Source organism: Suncus etruscus, chromosome 7 (genome assembly GCF_024139225.1).
Source record: "Suncus etruscus isolate mSunEtr1 chromosome 7, mSunEtr1.pri.cur, whole genome shotgun sequence".
In the NCBI taxonomy this organism is placed as follows: domain Eukaryota; kingdom Metazoa; phylum Chordata; class Mammalia; order Eulipotyphla; family Soricidae; genus Suncus; species Suncus etruscus.
Genome location: NC_064854.1, coordinates 36,348,197 through 36,365,889, shown reverse-complemented (window position 1 = coordinate 36,365,889; position 17,693 = coordinate 36,348,197). Strand labels below are relative to the sequence as shown.

At 35.8% G+C, this 17,693-nt stretch overlaps 1 protein-coding gene across 3 annotated transcripts in view; it reads left to right on the top strand.

Moving 5' to 3' along the window:
- NRP1 (neuropilin 1) overlaps window positions 1-17,693 on the top strand; it is a 160,571-nt gene that overhangs the window by 115,583 nt on the left and 27,295 nt on the right. For all 3 annotated transcript variants that reach the window (XM_049777169.1, XM_049777170.1, XM_049777168.1), the window contains exons 8-10: window positions 1,054-1,209; window positions 5,354-5,498; window positions 13,014-13,345. In XM_049777169.1, the coding sequence (XP_049633126.1) occupies window positions 1,054-1,209; window positions 5,354-5,498; window positions 13,014-13,345 (633 nt within the window). The remainder of the gene's footprint in view (window positions 1-1,053; window positions 1,210-5,353; window positions 5,499-13,013; window positions 13,346-17,693) is intronic.

The following is a 17,693-nucleotide window of genomic DNA, read 5'->3' as shown; positions in this document are numbered from 1 at the left end:
TAACCATTCAGCAAATAAAAGAAGTTAGAAGTGAAAGACCAGAGATCTATCAGGGTATCTATTCCAACTCTTTCCTTTTACAAATTATCTGACTCAAAAATGAAGAGACTTTTCAAAAACCTCACAGTTAAATCCAGAGTCATTATCTAAACCCTGAGAATGTAGTCTTCCCACTCTGATCTCAAGACTATTGAAACAACTCAATTTCTGCCAATTTCTGGGATCATGGACTCTAAGGACTTTGATCACATTCTGCTTGCCCTAATATCATACCTATCAATGCAAGCTCCAAGTAAATGGAATAAGTTAGTTTGCAATGAAAGCAAGATCTTTGTGTTAACAAACTTTTCCACTGGAGATTTCTCAGTAGCAGCTCAAACACATTCACTATTGTCTCACAAAATGCATCAGTCCTGCCCAGATGATGCCTTGGAGTCAAACTTCCTCTCAGGGATGATTGCAAAGAATCTGACCACAGAAAGAAATGGAGAAGAAAGAAATTTAAGGACAAAATTTTAAAAAGGCTATTTGCTCCTCTCTACCCTTTATCAGATTACAAACCTGTGGCCCATTTTCCAAACCACAATAACCATAGTGTTTCTAAAGTTAGCTCTGGCTCCAGCAACATTCTGTTTGAGAGGAGGTCAGATGTTGAGAGTCAAGGAGGAAAAGATTGAATGAGGTCTAGACCATATCTCCTCAGGTATCTAATATGTGGATTTTACTGGTTTATCTTGATTCTTTTGTTTATAAAATAGCACACAGTAGTGTGCTGCTAGAAGAGAATTTTTAAACTACTTGCAGTTGAATCCAGTATTCTCTTTTGCATTAAGGCTAAATGAAGAAGGTCCCTTCCTGGCAGTTTAAGGCAATCGCTGTTTTTCCATGTCTGTGCCTTTCTTCAGAGGGAATAGAATAGAAACTACAGGTAGCTGACACCAAATGAAATTAGGCTTTATTGAGCCTTGGTGGGTGAGAACAGACCACAGGAAAATAGTCCAGAATGTGCCACAGTGGGGCTAAATGACTGACCATGTTTGTTTTGTCTTGTAGGTAGACTTGGGCCTTCTGCGCTTTGTCACTGCTGTTGGGATACAGGGAGCAATTTCAAAGGAAACCAAGAAGAAATACTACGTCAAGACTTACAGAATAGACATTAGTACCAATGGCGAAGACTGGATCACCATAAAAGAAGGAAATAAGCCTGTTGTAAGTTTAGTACAACACCAAATCAATTCAGTGCTTGAAATGGTTGATTTATTTGTTCAGGAGCTTTCTGTCTGGTCTAGTTTATCTTTGAAATGATTTCAAATCAAAAAAAATAAAATTAGAGGCTTATATCAGACCAAGGGGTCTCAAGTTCCCAGAACCAGAAGTCAAAGCGAAATCATATGGATGTTTCCAAGAAAAGACAACACCAGCCAAATTAAGTGTCAAATTCAAGAGTCACTTTAATTTTCCAAATAGGAGGAAAGGCATAGTTTATACACTGGTTAAACACTTTCCTCTAAGGATCCAAGGAGTTGTTTTGGATGTGGTTTTTCCAGTATTTTTTTTATTCTCTTTAAAAAAATTTTTTTTTTCTCACTGTAGTGAGCTGGTTATAGAAAACCCTTTTCATCTGTCCTCTGTGGCTCACAAACTAATTTACAAGTGTGTTTGGCTGCTTCTGTGAGAGTGAATAGAACTAAAGGTAGAGCACATGAATGGCATGTATCTCCCCATTGCTTTTAACCAAGGAGGCTGCACCAGCCATGCCCTTCCCCTGGGTGTGCTGCCCTAAATCATGGAAAACTGAGATGTTTTTCTCAGCTTGCCTGTTTATTTGAAGTTATGCTTGCTCTGATTTTAATAATCAAAAGATTTCTGAAGACTCGCTATTTCCTCTAAATTAAAAGCTTACCCTGAAGGCCAGGAAAAAAAAAACTCACACAAATAAACATGGGCTTGATAAGCATAGGAACTAAGATTCAGATACTGGTACCCCAGCTTGGGGACAAAGCCAATTAACATGTCCTTGACTCTCTTTCGAGCACTCATGGCCTTGATTTTTTTCTCTTTGTGGATCTGGAACTGAGAAAAGCCTCTTGAGTGTGAAGTAAGAGAACGATTAATGCCTTTTGATTAGCTGCAAAGTCCCTGCTCTTTTTCAGGGCAGGCAAGATGGATAGGCTGCTCTGTGGGAGGAAAGTTCTATGAAGAGGCAAGTTCAAGGCCACTGTCTAGCCCTGGAGGACATGAAACTAATCTCACATCTGGGGATGAAAAGCACACAGTCATCACTTGTGAAGGTTAAAAGTGTACATTTGGACCACAAGTTTCATGATCTATTCTTGTTTTGGAGCGACATTTGGAAGACAGTGTTAGTTACACATACAAACAGAGAGACACACACACAAATACATACATCCCAAAATAATGCCAACATCACACCAACAAATAAGATAATTCAGACAGTGGGGAGAAGGGACTCTAAGCCTCAGGATAAGTCTTTAAAAATTGAACACTACAGGGGTCGGTGTGGTAGCACAGGGAGTAGGGTGTTTGACTTGCATGCCCTGACCTACAATGGGCCTCAGTTTGATTCCCCTGGAGTCCCATATGGTCCCCCAAGCCAGGAACGATTTCTGAGTGCACAGCCAGGAATAAGCCCTGAGCGTTACCAGGTGTGACCAAGAACAAACAAACAAAAAAACTGAATACTACAGATCTAGGTGTCTCTTAAGTCATCATCCATCAGGGGTTTTCTTGACCCAAAGGAGGTGACAGAAAGTACACAAAAATTCTGTGTGGTATTTGCCAGTATGCACATCCTTCTAGCTTTCCCCTTCATGTTGTATGGAATGTACATTCTAACCTGATTTTCGGGAACTAGATAATTTCCTCCACATGTGTTAAACATGAACCTCTGCATCCTACTTTGAGTTGTAACTTCTAAATAGATGCTAGTCTCTCCCTAAAATAGACTTGCTGAGCCTTTAAGTACCATGGCTTGAGACTCAACTCCTTCTGGCAGTTACTCATTACTCTTTGTCACACAATGCTCCCACACAAATTGTTTCCCAGAGAGAGTTGCTGAAGTAGGACAGAAATCTAAAGGCCATCACTGGATAGGATAAATTACGATATTAAATTGTCTCTGGAGAGGGATCAGGCTTAATAGCAAACTTCATGAAGCATTTGACCACCTTCAGTGGTACAGGCCACTTAAACTAACTGAAATAAAAACACTAGCCTGGTATTTGCAAGCCCCTTCTCCCAGGGAAAGAGTAAGCCCTGGAAAATTGCATGTCTCCTTTATAAACCGCACTGGCAAAGTGGGAAGAATGTCCATGTCTGGCTAGGAATGCTCAGTAATGATCTAGTACATTTTAGAAGGGGAATGTCTCCAAGCTCTGCAAGAGGAAGCTGAAAAGCACATTGAAACATGTCTATTTTACACAGGTTGTCCCCAAACTAGGGTTGAAGTAAATTCCAGAAACATGGTGTCTTTTCCTTCCTCATATTATAGGGCCAGTGCCAGAGTTTTCCATGATGTCACTCTCTATTCCTAAGGGATCGTGCTAGAGAACACGAAGCACAGCAGAGTGGCCCTGACAGATATTTGTGGGAAAACTATTTGAATCTGACACTCCTTAGATTTGCTGCTTGGTGACTTATCTTTCTTTGCCTAAAATGACTCATTTTTTGAAACTATAAGCAGAAAGTCCTAGTAAAGCTCATTTTCGGTGATATATCATTCTGAATTCAGTTTTAATTTTGAAAACTAAAACATAATTGTCCCAATAACCAAAAAAGTAAAAAGATAAAAGTCATTAATTAATGACAAAATAAGCTCTTCTATCAAAAAAAATTGAGTTAAAAGGAGAGAAACTAATCTAGCACTTGATCTGGGAACATTGCATAGAATTATAAAGAGACTATATGCCATACTGAACTCAAGAAACATTTTTGTGCTGAGATGCTAATCTCCAGTAGTAGAGTGCATATCTAGGAAATTAAGAAAAATGAAAGACATATTGTAATAATACCCAGAGACAATAGAGATGAGGGCTGGAAGGACCGGCCCACAATATGAAGCTAACCACAAGGTTTGGTGAGTGCAATTAGAGAAATACCTACACTGACAGCGATCATGTCAATGGTAGTGAGTGAGAGAAATAGAATGTCTGTCTCAAATACAGGCAGGAGATGGGGGGCATTGGTGGTGGGAATGTTGCACTGGTGAAGGGGGTGTTCTTTTAATGACTGAAACCCAACTGCAAACATGTTTGTAATCATGGTGCTTTAATAATTTTTTTAAGAAAAGGGAATTCTGGAGCCTGAGAGTTAGCACAGCAGCAGGAAATTTGCCTTGCATGTGGCAGACCCAGGATGGACATGGGTTGGATCTCTGGCATCCCATATGGTCCCCCAAGCCTGCCAGGAGTGATTTCTTTTTGCTTGTTTGTTTGTTTGTGCCACACCCTGTGATGCTCAGGGGTGAGCTATGCTCTCAGAAATCACTCCTGGCTTGTTGGACCATATGGGATGCCGGGGGATCAAATTGTGACCCATCATAGGTAAGCTGGGTACAAGGCAAATGCCATACCGCTGCACCACTGCTCCAGCCCCAGGAGCAATTTCTGAGTGCAGAGCCAGGAGTAACCCCTGAGCACTTCTGGGTATGGCCCAAAAAACCAAAAAAATATTTAAAGGCAAAACCCTGAGTTGGATTCAAGTACCCACATGGCCACTCTAGTTCTGCCCCTCTTAAAAATAACACCTCTTGGGGCCAAAGAGATAGCATGGAGGTAAGGCATTTGCCTTTCATGCAGGAGGTCATCGGTTCGAATCCTGGCATCCCATATGGCCCCCTGTGCCTGCCAGGAGCAATTTCTGAAACTGAAGCCAGGAATAACCCCTGAGCACTGCTGGGTGTGACCCAAAAAACATAAAAAAAAATAATAACTCCTCTTAAAATTAATTGATTAGAAAAATTTTTTTCTTATGGGCACTCCTGAAGAAAACCATGATATTGTCCATGAAAAGACTGTAGTATTCTGTAGTTCCTTATGAAAAAAGTTAATTATTTCCCACTTTTGAAGATAACAAGTTTTAATCTTTAACAAATGCTATTTCTGTCATTATGCTTTGGAGAATGCAATCTTTTTGGAAAAGGATATAATCAGGACAAGATCTGTTTCTTCCCAATTGTCATCTTTGAAAAAGTAGCAGAACAAGTTATTAATGCTTTCTCAGCCTTGATAGACTATGCTGAAGGTGCAAATAATTTTCACAAGGATTTGTGAAAACAGTTTTGGAAGTGTTTTCAATAAAAAGCAGTTATTACAGTAAAAAATTTCCCATGTAGATCTTTCAGGGAAACACCAACCCTACAGATGTTGTGTTTGGAGTTTTCCCCAAACCACTGATAACACGATATGTTCGAATCAGACCTGTGTCTTGGGAAACTGGCATATCAGTGAGATTTGAAGTCTATGGCTGCAAGATAACAGGTAAGTGACAGTCGCAGATTGCCTAGTTTTGATTTCTGTTAAACTTTTAGAAATGGGGAATATAATAATGGTTGCTTTTATTTGGTGGTTTAGAATCATGTGTTTTAGATTTTGACAAATCTGAGCTGACATTCAGTATATATTACTCACTATTTTATTTCTTTAGCCAGTATGCTATTTTTCAAACCTTGGTTATCTAATGCAAAAATGGTACCATGTAAGGTTAGTGTGATAATGGATTATCTTGTGGATTAAAAGCACTTAACATAACCTGGCACTTTGTAGATATTGATTAAGCACTGCCTTTTTACTATACTGTAAAGTCAAACACCGAGTCTTTCTCCCATTTCCTGCATGCCGGTATACTGGTCATCAGTAGATATATAATCAATAACTGTTGAATAAAATCATTTCTGCCTTATCTAGAGATGCCTCATCCACAATAAGTAAGGAGGAGTTGATTTGTGAACATTTTTCCTTTTACTCACTAAAGACCCTGACAACTTTCCTTGGGGTTTGTCTCAATATACAGTGATTATTTTCTTGAATGAAAATGACACTAGAAATCAGTTTATTATGTTTCTAGTTCTTTTTTAACTTATTTAGTTTATATTAGTAAAACCTATTTTATTTAAAAAAAAAGACTTAAAATTAATGGATTCTACCCATTTGAGAGACTAATAAAATAGATACTAATAAGATTAGAAAGTAAGTGAGAAAAATAGTAGACCTGGGCTGGGAAGAGAGCACAAGTGGTAAACCCATGCCCAGCATGTGCAAGGCTCTGTCTGAGTTTGAAACTGGTCTTACATAAACCCCAAGGATTGTCATTATAGATATGGGAATTCTATAGATATATAGGAGATAGATAGATAGATAGATAGATAGATAGATAGATAGATAGATAGATAGATAGATAGATAGATAGATAGGTAGATAGGTAGGTAGGTAGGTAGGTAGATATAGCACAAATGGCAATACTGAGCTTTTCTCTGTGTGGTACCTCTGAAAAGAATATAAAGTGACATTGATCTTTTCTGTCACCACTTTGTTCTCAAATAAATTACATTCTTTTTTTGGTTTAAATAAATAGATTAAAAAGTTGTGTTTTTTTTTCCAAATCAGAAAACACCACAATGTAGACTTAATAGTTCAAAAGCAGAACCAATAACTGATTCATGAAAATGATAATTAAAAGTGAAGAACATTTTAGAATTCTGTGAGCTGTCTTGTAGTATGTTATTAGTTATGTCAGTAAACATATTTAGGGCATTTTATTTCTCACTCCATTATTGCCAACACTACTGTTTTTATTTGTATCTCCTCTTCAGTATAATTATTTTTAGAGAAGGAAAATGCTAAATTTTGAAGGAAAATAAAATCATCTGGGCAATTTTCCATGAAATTACAAGTAATTTAGAGAAAAGCTAATTTAAGACAGGGAAAATTATGTTTGGTTTACAGTTGGGCCCATTTTAGAAAGTAAAAACTGACATCTAATTTTTTTTTTACTAAGATCTTGTTTACTTCTATCCCAGAGACAGATTTGTTTATTGTTTTAGTATCTACAAATTAGAAAGTTCAAGGCCTTGGAGGCAGGAATTGGGTGAAGAGTTTAGAGAAAGATGTATTAAAATGTTAAATAATAATAATCTTGGCCTTATTTGATCAGTAGTTAAATTAAAATAAAAGTTCTAGGTCAGACTCAGTGCATTAAAATTTTCAAACGCTACCATAAATATGTGAAAAATAAGGACACGAGGTCAGAGTTGAAATTTTCAGTCATTTCTTCAATCAAATCTACATTATTATACCAAAAAAAATGAGATGAACTTTCTAAATATTATGAATATGTTGGTCTGAATTCTGAAATTCTAGGCTATTTTAGTCAATAAAATATTCCTAAATTTCTCTTTTTCCTTTTCACAAGAATTTTTTTTTAAGAATTATGCCTAGGAGGAATATGAGTCATCACAAGATAAAAGATAGTGTATTATATTAAAAATAGTTTCAGGAAAAAAAATAGTTCCAGGACCAAAAGGATAATTCAACAGGTAAGGCAACTTGCCTTGCATGCAATTAACCCAGGTTCCATCCTTGCGTTCTCATGTTATCTACCTGTGGAGTGATTTCTTAGTTCAGAGTCAAAAGTAAGCCCTAAACCTTCCCTGAGCACTGCTAGAAGGGGCCTAAAACAAACAACCAAAAAATTTGTGTTTAACCTTAATTACCTAAACATAGATATATAAAATTACATTGTTATTTACATAGTTTCTAGTTATTTTATACAACTATATTTTTAAAAATTAAATATTATGATTTTTAATTTCTAATACTAATCTCAGTCATGACTCCTCATTCATTCTAGACATGTTCTCTCTAACAAACAGGATAGCTAAAATCTCCTCAATAGTTGTTCCAGGCAGGTTTGTAGAGAAGTCTGCATGTTAGAGTAGTGGTTATATGAATCTCAGGTATTGCCACCATATCCAGATTTCACTATGAACTATCTAATGAAATGTGTGACATTGAATCTGTGACTCAGGGAAAGACTTTTAGTCTGTTTTTTCTCCATTTTCTAGTCATATTCACCTTAATTCTGCAGGAAGGAATCTTAAATAAAAAATGTTTGTAACACAACTGATTTGAACTGCTCCCCAAATAGTGCCCAGTCATTGAAATAGTACATGGTGCTCAATAAATTAAACCTGAATTAAGTCGCAGCCTCTAATGATGCAATTTTATTTCCTCTTGATACCAAGAATTAGATCATCTTTTTTTAGAGGCCATGTACCTCTCAGAGTAGAAATTGATACTGTATTCTGGAGATTAGAAGGGCCAAATGAGCAGGAATCTCATCTTATTTTTTTCATTATTTCCTATCTGCTTGGAATTCAATAAGTATTCAACACACTGGTTTTTAAATAAACGTCTAAATGAATGAATTGTAATTTTTTCAACTTCATTGAAAAACAAGTTACTGAATTTCAGATTTTTATTCTTTTCTCTTGAGTGATACAACTCAGATTTTTTCTATCATTGCTCCCTTCCAACCTTGTTTTTTTTCTATTCTCTCTCATCTTAGATGAGGCCTGTAGTCTCATGTCATGACCCAGTCACATGATTTTTTTTTCCTGTGTCACTCTAGGACTATCCTGGGGACACAAATAACTGGTAAAATAGAAGAAAGTTCTAACTCAATATGGATTAGAATGAGGAAAAAAGTAACTGAATTAAAAGTGAACATGTATGGGCTGGAGCAGTGGCACAAGCCGGAGGGCGTTTGCCTTGCCTGAGCTAACTTAGAACAAACCCCAGTTGGATCCTCCGGCATTCCATATGGTCCCCCAAGCCAGGAGTAATGTCAAACTTCAATCTGGTGGCATTATGTTCTCTTTGCTATGCACGCATAGCCAGGAGTAACCCCTGAGCATCACCAGGTGTGGCCCAAAAACAAAAAATATATAAATAAAAATAAAAGAAGTAAATAAAAGTGGGCATGTACACATTAAACTATGACATAGAAATATATTACAAATATATTCCAAAGACTTCAAGAACTCCCAAGTTTTATCCAATTTTTTATAAACTATAAATTTTTCAGAAACTAATTTGAGGGAATATAAAATGTAGAGTTTACATGGTGCATCACTCTTTAGAGACGTGGAAAAAAAACAAGATTTCAATAACTTTTATTTTATAGGACCTATGTTCATTTGTGCTTGTTAGTCAGAAGTTATCTGCACACATTGGTGTGTTCTGGGGTTAATCAAAGTTCACAGTGATTTCAGGTACCATGCTACCCAACTACTTTCCATCAAGAAAATATTGAATTATGCTCATTCAGGTTCGCCCATCAAATAAGACTGTTACCTTCATCTTCTTTGAAAATCAGTTAAATGAGTATTTGATTTATAGAGCACTTTAGTTTTCCTGTTAAAGTGGAGTACAGAGATTTTTCTATAAGTGATGTTAGTTAAAATAACCTTTATCCTCTGTTACAGAACTCAACTTTCTTCCCGATCTAAGAAAACATCTATGGCTTGTAAAATAAATTTTGTGAGGAAAAATGTACTGTTGGCTTTGATGCAAATAATTAATCAATAATATTTTTACTACAGTGGTAAAGCATTTTAGACTTAAAATAATTAACATAATGTCCTTCCTAATATTGCTAAATGTTAGTCATGTAGATTTTAGTTAAAAGCAACATCTTTTTTGTGGGGATGTTGACAGTGCTCAGGACCTACTCCCGGCTCTGTACTCAGGGATCACCCCTGGCATATCCAGGTAATCCTCTGGAATTCCTATGAGAATCAAGTCAGCTACATGCAAGGCAAGTGCCCTACCCAATATTCTATCTCACTGGCCCCACTTCATCTTCCTTTGGATGAGGCATACTGAAGAAATACTTTAGTCATACTGAAGAAATGATAGTCTCTGTATCACAGACATGATGACTGAAGAAGGCTGGTCATAACCAGGATTGTGCCTATCATACCAATTCTGCATTAAAGAGAGGACTTCAATCTGGTGCCATTATGTTCTCTTTGCAAAATTCAAATTAATTGTGTTTTTGTCCAAATAGAAACATCTGGTCCTCATTATCAATACAACTTTCCTTTATAAAAGTTGACTTTTAATCAGACAGGTGTGGCCTCAGTGCCCAAGAAAGGTATCTTCGCTATAATTACATAGTTCGTGAGACAAAATCTTTTCCTAATCCCCATTGAATTTATTCTTGATTTCCAGATCCCAGTCGGGAGAAAATATTATAGCTAAATTACAATAAAAAGGTGTTTGGGGGAAATAACAGCTGCCTTTTGTCATGTTAATAAGTTGTTTCGGGCAACAAATATTTGTTGAGTATATATTCTGCATAAAATAGGTACATGGAGTTAGAGAATGTTTTCAAATTTTATTTGGTTCACACCCTCAAAAATTTTAACATCCAAGGTGCTCAAGAACAGTCATCCAAAATATTGAGTAGAATCATCAATTAATAAGCAATACATATGAAATGCTCTGAAAAGTCCCAGAAAGAAAAACCAGGTTTGACTGGAGAAATCAGGAAGAAAGTGAATAAATGGCATAAGCATTCGAAACTTGGTCTGGATTTTAAGTGGTTCAGATAATTCATAGAGAATGCCTCATTTCCCATTGCTCCAATTACCTCAAGGTGAGAAAGTTCTTCATTTCAGATGCCACTAGCAAATGGTCTACATGAGGAGACTGTTAGTAAGGTCACATAAGGAAGACATAACCTGTGTGATTGAAAGTACACTCATATTTCTCAGGCAAGCAGGTCCTGAATATCTAGTAAATATCTAGCATATAAATAACATGCTATGAACACAAAACTCATAAAAGTTTTTGACTAATTCTTAAGGTACAGTATGGACATAGTTTAATTCTATAAATACACACTCAAGCATAGTTTTATTTTAGACTAATTTTAATCCTCTTATGCAAAATTGAGTTGTTTCCAAGAAACATAGTTTATAATTTCTGTGCTTGTCCTTGAATGAGATATACATTTGGAAAGAAAAAAGAATTGAAGTGTAGAACATTGTGTACTAAATCACCAATCAACTAATCAATGATTGATACTTTTGTGCTCAAAAGTGTCTCTGGCTGTTATAGAAGATAAAAATAGATCTATAATTCTGTTTACTGCCTCAAAGGAATTTATCTTCTAGCTGCTGATGCAAGACTTCTAATATTAAAACAAAGGCAAAACAGTTGAATTCTGGAGTCTGTGATATCTCCAGAGAAGTATGAAAAGTTTTTGTAGGAGTTTTAATTTTGGCTGAACTTACCTCTGTCAGCAAGAGTGGGAAGCATTTGGAACATTTTGAGCAAAAACTGATGGAAATTTTATCTATAGAACATAAAAGGAAAATGACTGAACTGGAATATGCCACCAAAGATCAGAAATAATGTTAGATAAATAGGGTAAACTCAAAATGAATAAATGTGAAGGAAAGAATTTTTATCTTTCCCTGTAAATGGAGAACCATGAAAATGTTCCCAAGTTCTCTTTTCCATGATTATGTTAAAGTACACATCACATAAAATTCACCATTTTAACCTTTATTTTGTTTAATTTGGGCTTCACACCCAACAGAGCTCCTGGCCCTTTTCTTGGCGGTTTTTCTATGCTGGGACCCAAGCACCCACCCAGATCTTCACCATGTAAAACATGCACTTGCCTCAATAAGCTTTCTCTCTCTGTCTCTTTCTGTGTGTCTTTGTCTATGTCTCTCTCTCTCACCCCATTTTAACTGTCAATTTCATTGTCATTAGTTATAATCACATTATACAATCAACACTATTTCCAAAGTTTTTTTTGTTTCATACTGAAATTCTGTGCTCATTAAACACTAATTTTCTACTCTTGGCTTCCTCTGACCTCTGACATATCGCCATTCTGTCCTGTCTCTACTTTTTTTTTTTTAGATACTTCATACCATTAGAATCATACAATATTTTTTCTTCTTGTATCTGGCTTGTTTTATTTAACCTGGAAGAATTTTAAGCATGAAAATGCTATTGCACAAACAAAAATTTATGAAAGCTATACAGCAATGATGTGTGGGATCTGTGAGTGCAATCAGGAACCCAGGGTTGCTTGGTCATAACTGGTCAGATTAGAATGAAATCAAAAGAAATGAAGACAGCAGGCAGATTCAAGATACTTTTTTTTTTATTTAAAAAAAGTAGATCAGCATTTGGTAACAAAAGAGAAATGGAAAATGTCAAAGAGAGAAAGACAAGTTGGAAGGCAAGAAATCGCTAACTAGAGATGCGTCTCTGATTAAAATTCCAAGTCCAAGCAAGGGGTTCAGTACCAAGGGAAACAAAGTGTTTCCACTTGGGAATAATATATTTGGATTAATGTGGAATATCTGTGTAAAATATCCCTCAGAAATGGGGTGGAGAGGACACTTGGGAAGAGAAATGGGTATTCTTCCTCAATATTTCAATATACCCCTCCTCTCCTTGAAGGCCTCTCCCATTCTTCCAGCTGAGTTAAACATCTTTATTCTCTTCATCTCCTTATCTCTCTCTTTTGATCTCCAGTTTGACATTTTCTTACCTTTGAGATTAATCATTTACATATACATTCAGTGGGTCTAAATTGATCCTCTATTGAGTAGAACTTATATGTCATCTAGGAACAACTTCTGGTTACCAAATGAATTGCAACATCAATTGTTTGCCATTAAACTTTGAAAGAATTCAGAAAAGGGGGAAATGTCACCTCTTTCTGAAGATGTTGTTGACTGGAATGTAAAGTGTGGATGGGACATTATAAGGATGAAGAAAAGAGAAAGGCGGGAAGGCATAAAGATGGAAGGAAGACACTTTAACATCCAATAACTCAGATATTTTAAAATATATATGACTATAGACAATGCTTTTATTAATTATGTTCAGTGTCTTTTTATAAGCATAGAGATTTCTAGAAAATCACTTTCCACTAGCTATGTTCTTCTTTGTTTCATCCTCTAGATTATCCTTGCTCTGGTATGCTGGGTATGGTGTCTGGACTTATATCTGACTCCCAGATTACAGCATCAAACCAAGGGGATAGAAACTGGATGCCCGAAAATATTCGCCTGGTAACCAGTCGCTCAGGTTGGGCTCTGCCCTCAACACTTCATTCATATGTAAATGAGTGGCTGCAAGTGGACCTAGGAGAGGAGAAGATTGTGAGAGGCATCATCATTCAGGGCGGGAAGCACAAGGAGAACAAGGTGTTCATGAAGAAATTCAAGATTGGGCACAGCAACAATGGCTCGGACTGGAAAATGCTCATGGATGACAGCAAGCGCAAGCCTAAGGTAACATCCAGTATCTTGGCAGCTCTGAAAAGTCTCTCCTCCTGTCCTTGATTGATGTCTAGGCCTCTAGCATATCTCTGAGGAAGCAGGACAGCAGGGAGATCAGTAGAAGTGCCTGATAATGCCAGTGAGGTCCTACAATCTAAAAAGGATAAATATGGAATGAAAAGTAAAATCTGAGAAAAACTTAGGAAACTGCATTGCTCATAACCTTTCTCCCTTACGAGAAAGAAGTAATATTGAGAGCAGGAACTCAGGGAATGGAAGTACTGACAGTAGCACAAAGATAAGACCCACCTCTTCCTCTTGAATCACCCCTCTCTCCTTTATTTTCTTTTTCATGTTTAATTACAGTAAAATGTACTTAATATCAAAGATACCATCTTAACTTGTGGTAGATAAGTTTAGTGTTTATGTTGTTATAGAATCAATCTTTAGAACTTTCTTATCTTGTAACACTGAAACTCAATACTCTTTAAACAATACCTCCTCTCCTTCTCTTCCCTGAATCCTTTTGGTCTCTAAGAATTTGGCTCCTCCAGGAACCTCATATAAATGGCATCATACAGTATTCATCCCTTTGTAACTTATTGGGTTGACTTTGCCCATTGTCCTCAAAACCCAACCATCTATTGCATGTCATTATTTCATCTATTTTACAACTTGGTGACAATCTATTCTGTCTTTTCATTTATCCTTTTATTTTTTTTTTATTGACACCTGGGTTATCCATTGACCCCTTTTGTTGATTGTGAACAAGCTTGGGTATATTTTTAAGGATTTAAATTTTTGAAAATACATTTGGTTCTTTATGATCCAATGAAAAGAGAAGTGAATCTCAATATAAAATTGTTTCAACATTCTCCAGAACATGTGGTTTAATTTTGGTTAGCCAAACACATTCTTCAGTGATTTTGTTGAGACCGATGATTCAGATTATTAGTATTTCTTGAGCACACAACATCAATGAGGGGAAAATATCCAGGAGTATGCTAAGTAGTGCAGAAGCTGATTTGAAATGAAATTATCAGCTATGGTTAGTCAGTTGTTCACGGTGTGGAAACTGTATTCTGCTGTTTATATTCTCATGCCAACACAACTGGCCTCCTGGTCTCATTCAACCTTTCTATCCCTACTTTGCCCAGTATCTACTCTTTTTGTGCAAATTCTGACTCATAGAAGAATCTCACTCCTACTAGAAGGTGTTTGAGAATACAGTTTAATGTAGTGACTCAGGCCTAAACAAGCCAGCAACTCAGCCAACTTGCTGAGGGGATGGACAAATACCGGTATTCCTTTTTCCCCTCTGGGTTGCAGGTCAGTCCCAGGATTGAGATTAGCTCAGAGGGATAACGCCATTAGAGAAATAAGGATGTCTCTTTCCTCTCACTTTAGTTAATGTGTAGTTTCTAAAACATTGTCAGTGTTGTTATTTTAACGTTTGTAGCTAGTTCCTTGTGTCCACTTTATTTCCCCCTGTTATGTCTACCTCTTGTTTGGGTAAAAGAGAGAGTAAAATAAACATCCAGAAACTGGAGTTCCCCTATGAGTTGATCACTTTTGAACAGTACTAAGCACTTTGACTTTATCATGAAGCGTGAATATGCTGCAAATCAACAACTTCCCAGAGCTGCTGTCACATGGCAGTGTATGTTGTTGTGACATGTTCTTCATCACTCGGGTTCTAAGAGAGAAAGAAAACAAATCACCATATGTTTTTGATAGGATGCATCATATGCTTCCCAATCTTTATTATCTACTCTGCGCATCTGCAATCAAGTCTAAAGCTATTGCTCTATTATATGGCGTTGTGTGTAAAATTCCACTGAAAGCCACACAGTTTTTAATTTAAACAAAATAATTCCACTTGAGATGGAATCATTAACTGTATTTGATCTTATTCCTAAAACATGACTCATCCCATTATTATTTCCTTCTATAATATTTTAAACACTAAACACCTCCAAAATTTTTATGGAAACCCTAATCTGTAATTCCTAAACTATCCTTCCCTTGACCAAAAAAAAAATCTTTAAGATAAAAAGGAAGTTAGAAAAACTTTCAGTTTGTAGTGTGTATTTCTAAATCATATACCTATATACTTGAGTATAAGCCGAGTTTATCCAGCACAAAATTTGTACCAAAACCCCGAACTCAGCTTATACTTGGGTCAATAGATGTTTATAAATCCTGACTTCTTATAATAAGGGGTCTTGGAGTATAAAGATTCAGGATTTTTAACCATATTTTACAATGCTTTACTGTCTTAAATGGTTTATTCACTTTATTAAAGTTATCATTGAATACTATGAGGTAATGTGGTATGTTAATGGTATACAGTATATCGAACAATCATGTATTTACTTCTTTATTTAGTTATTTGTTTATTTTCTGATTCCTTAATATTGTAATTTGGGGGGTATATATTTTTATTTTTGAAATTTACCAGTGGCTGCTGCATTTTCTACTTCGGCTTATATTCGAGTCACTAAGTTTTCCCAGTTTTTAGGGTATAATTGGGGGGGGTTGGCTTATACTCGAGTATATAGGTAATCTATAAACCTTTAATCTTTAAAATACAGCATTTAAACTTACAAATGATAGTTGCCTGTTTAGTTTGACCCCCTTTTATGTAACAGTAACATGAATGCACAATTTTGTGAAGTAGAACATCATTTTAATGTATTTAAAAAACCTCTGTGCTCTTTTACAAGTAGTACATGATGAATAAAATATATCAGTGTTTTAGAACTAACTAGACTTTTAAAAAATAGATAGATCTAAATATTCAGTCTTCTTCAAATATGATTAGTAAAAGGATGGAAAAATTTTCATAAGAAAATTTATGTTCTCAAAGCTAACCCAATTCTTAAATGTTTATTATTATTACCATTATTATTATATTACATTATTATTTGCTTTTGTAATGTATTTGCATTGTATTTATTCTTTACTAATGTTCAAATTGAGAAAAGAGCCTAGGAGTCCATAAATATTAGTGCCATTCTCTTGTGATTATTAAAACTATCTTAACAGAGACAGAACCTGTATGTTTATGAATGGTATTTTTTATTATAATTAGTATATAACTGACAGCATTTAATTGGGCCAAGTAATAATATATGTCAGATTTTCAATTACTGGCAGCAACTGCATTTTTATCAAGAGTTCAGAACCTTGATCATAAATTTACTCTAAAAATAAAAGAAAACTGTAATTGGGTCTGTGGTCTGCATTGACCATGAACTTTTAGATTCCTGGAGACTATTCTGCACTGAAAAAGATCAATTAATTTATTTCTGGAATTAAAAAAAAAAAAACCCTGGTTGTGTCATATCCTACCTTATCTGTTGCCTCCTCTTACATGTGTCCTCCATTTAGCTATATTTCTCCTTCTGAATGATGGTTTCTGTGGCTAATTTCTTTGACTGAGCTTCCGATGCAACTGCTATGCCTATTGCCCACTTTGTACTGACAGTCAGGGCCTGACCATCCACTCAAGCGAATCTTCTAGGGTACGTAAGGCAAAATTTTAAGAATTCAAATAAGTATTAAAGAATGGAAACAACTTAGCAAGGTTGCTGAGGAAAATGAATCTTCATCTACTACTGATGAAACTGTTTTCTGGTTCTTCTCTTTGGAAATCAGTGTAGAGACATCTCAAAAATTAAAAATAAAACTTCCATGTGATCCAGTCATTCCCCTCCTGGGTACTGGAACACTATGAACACTAAGGTAAGGCATTTGTCCACAAAGATAAATATATATATATATATATTTATATATATATAAAGATATATATCCATAAAGATATATATATGTATATGCAGTATTCACAATAGCCAAGGTCTGAAAACAGCTCAAGTTCTCAACAGCAGATGAGTGGATAATGAAAAGGTGGTACACACAATGGAGTACCACCAATCTATGAGAAAGATGAAATCATGCAGTTAGTTGCAACTTGGATGGAAGCAAAGGCTATCACACTAAGTGAAATGAGTCAGAAGGGATAAGAAAACTATCATACCAAATGAGCTCATTTATAAATAAAGTTTAATCATACAAAGCAAGAAATTGAATGGCCCTCAATAGAAAGATACCCTGAGATTTTGCCCAAACCAGTGAACTGATGCTAGAAAGGAGGGAAGAGCAAGGGAAAAGGCACCTTGGACCACTATGGCAGGGATGATGAAGCACTGTGGCAAGGGCAAATCATTAATATGGAAACAGGTGTAAACCTAAGTAAATATCAATTTAACTGTTTATTTTTTGAATAAGTAGTAATAATCTGTCTTATTCTGCCAATTAAGATAGATCAGATTAAATGATTTCTAAAGAAAGAAATCTC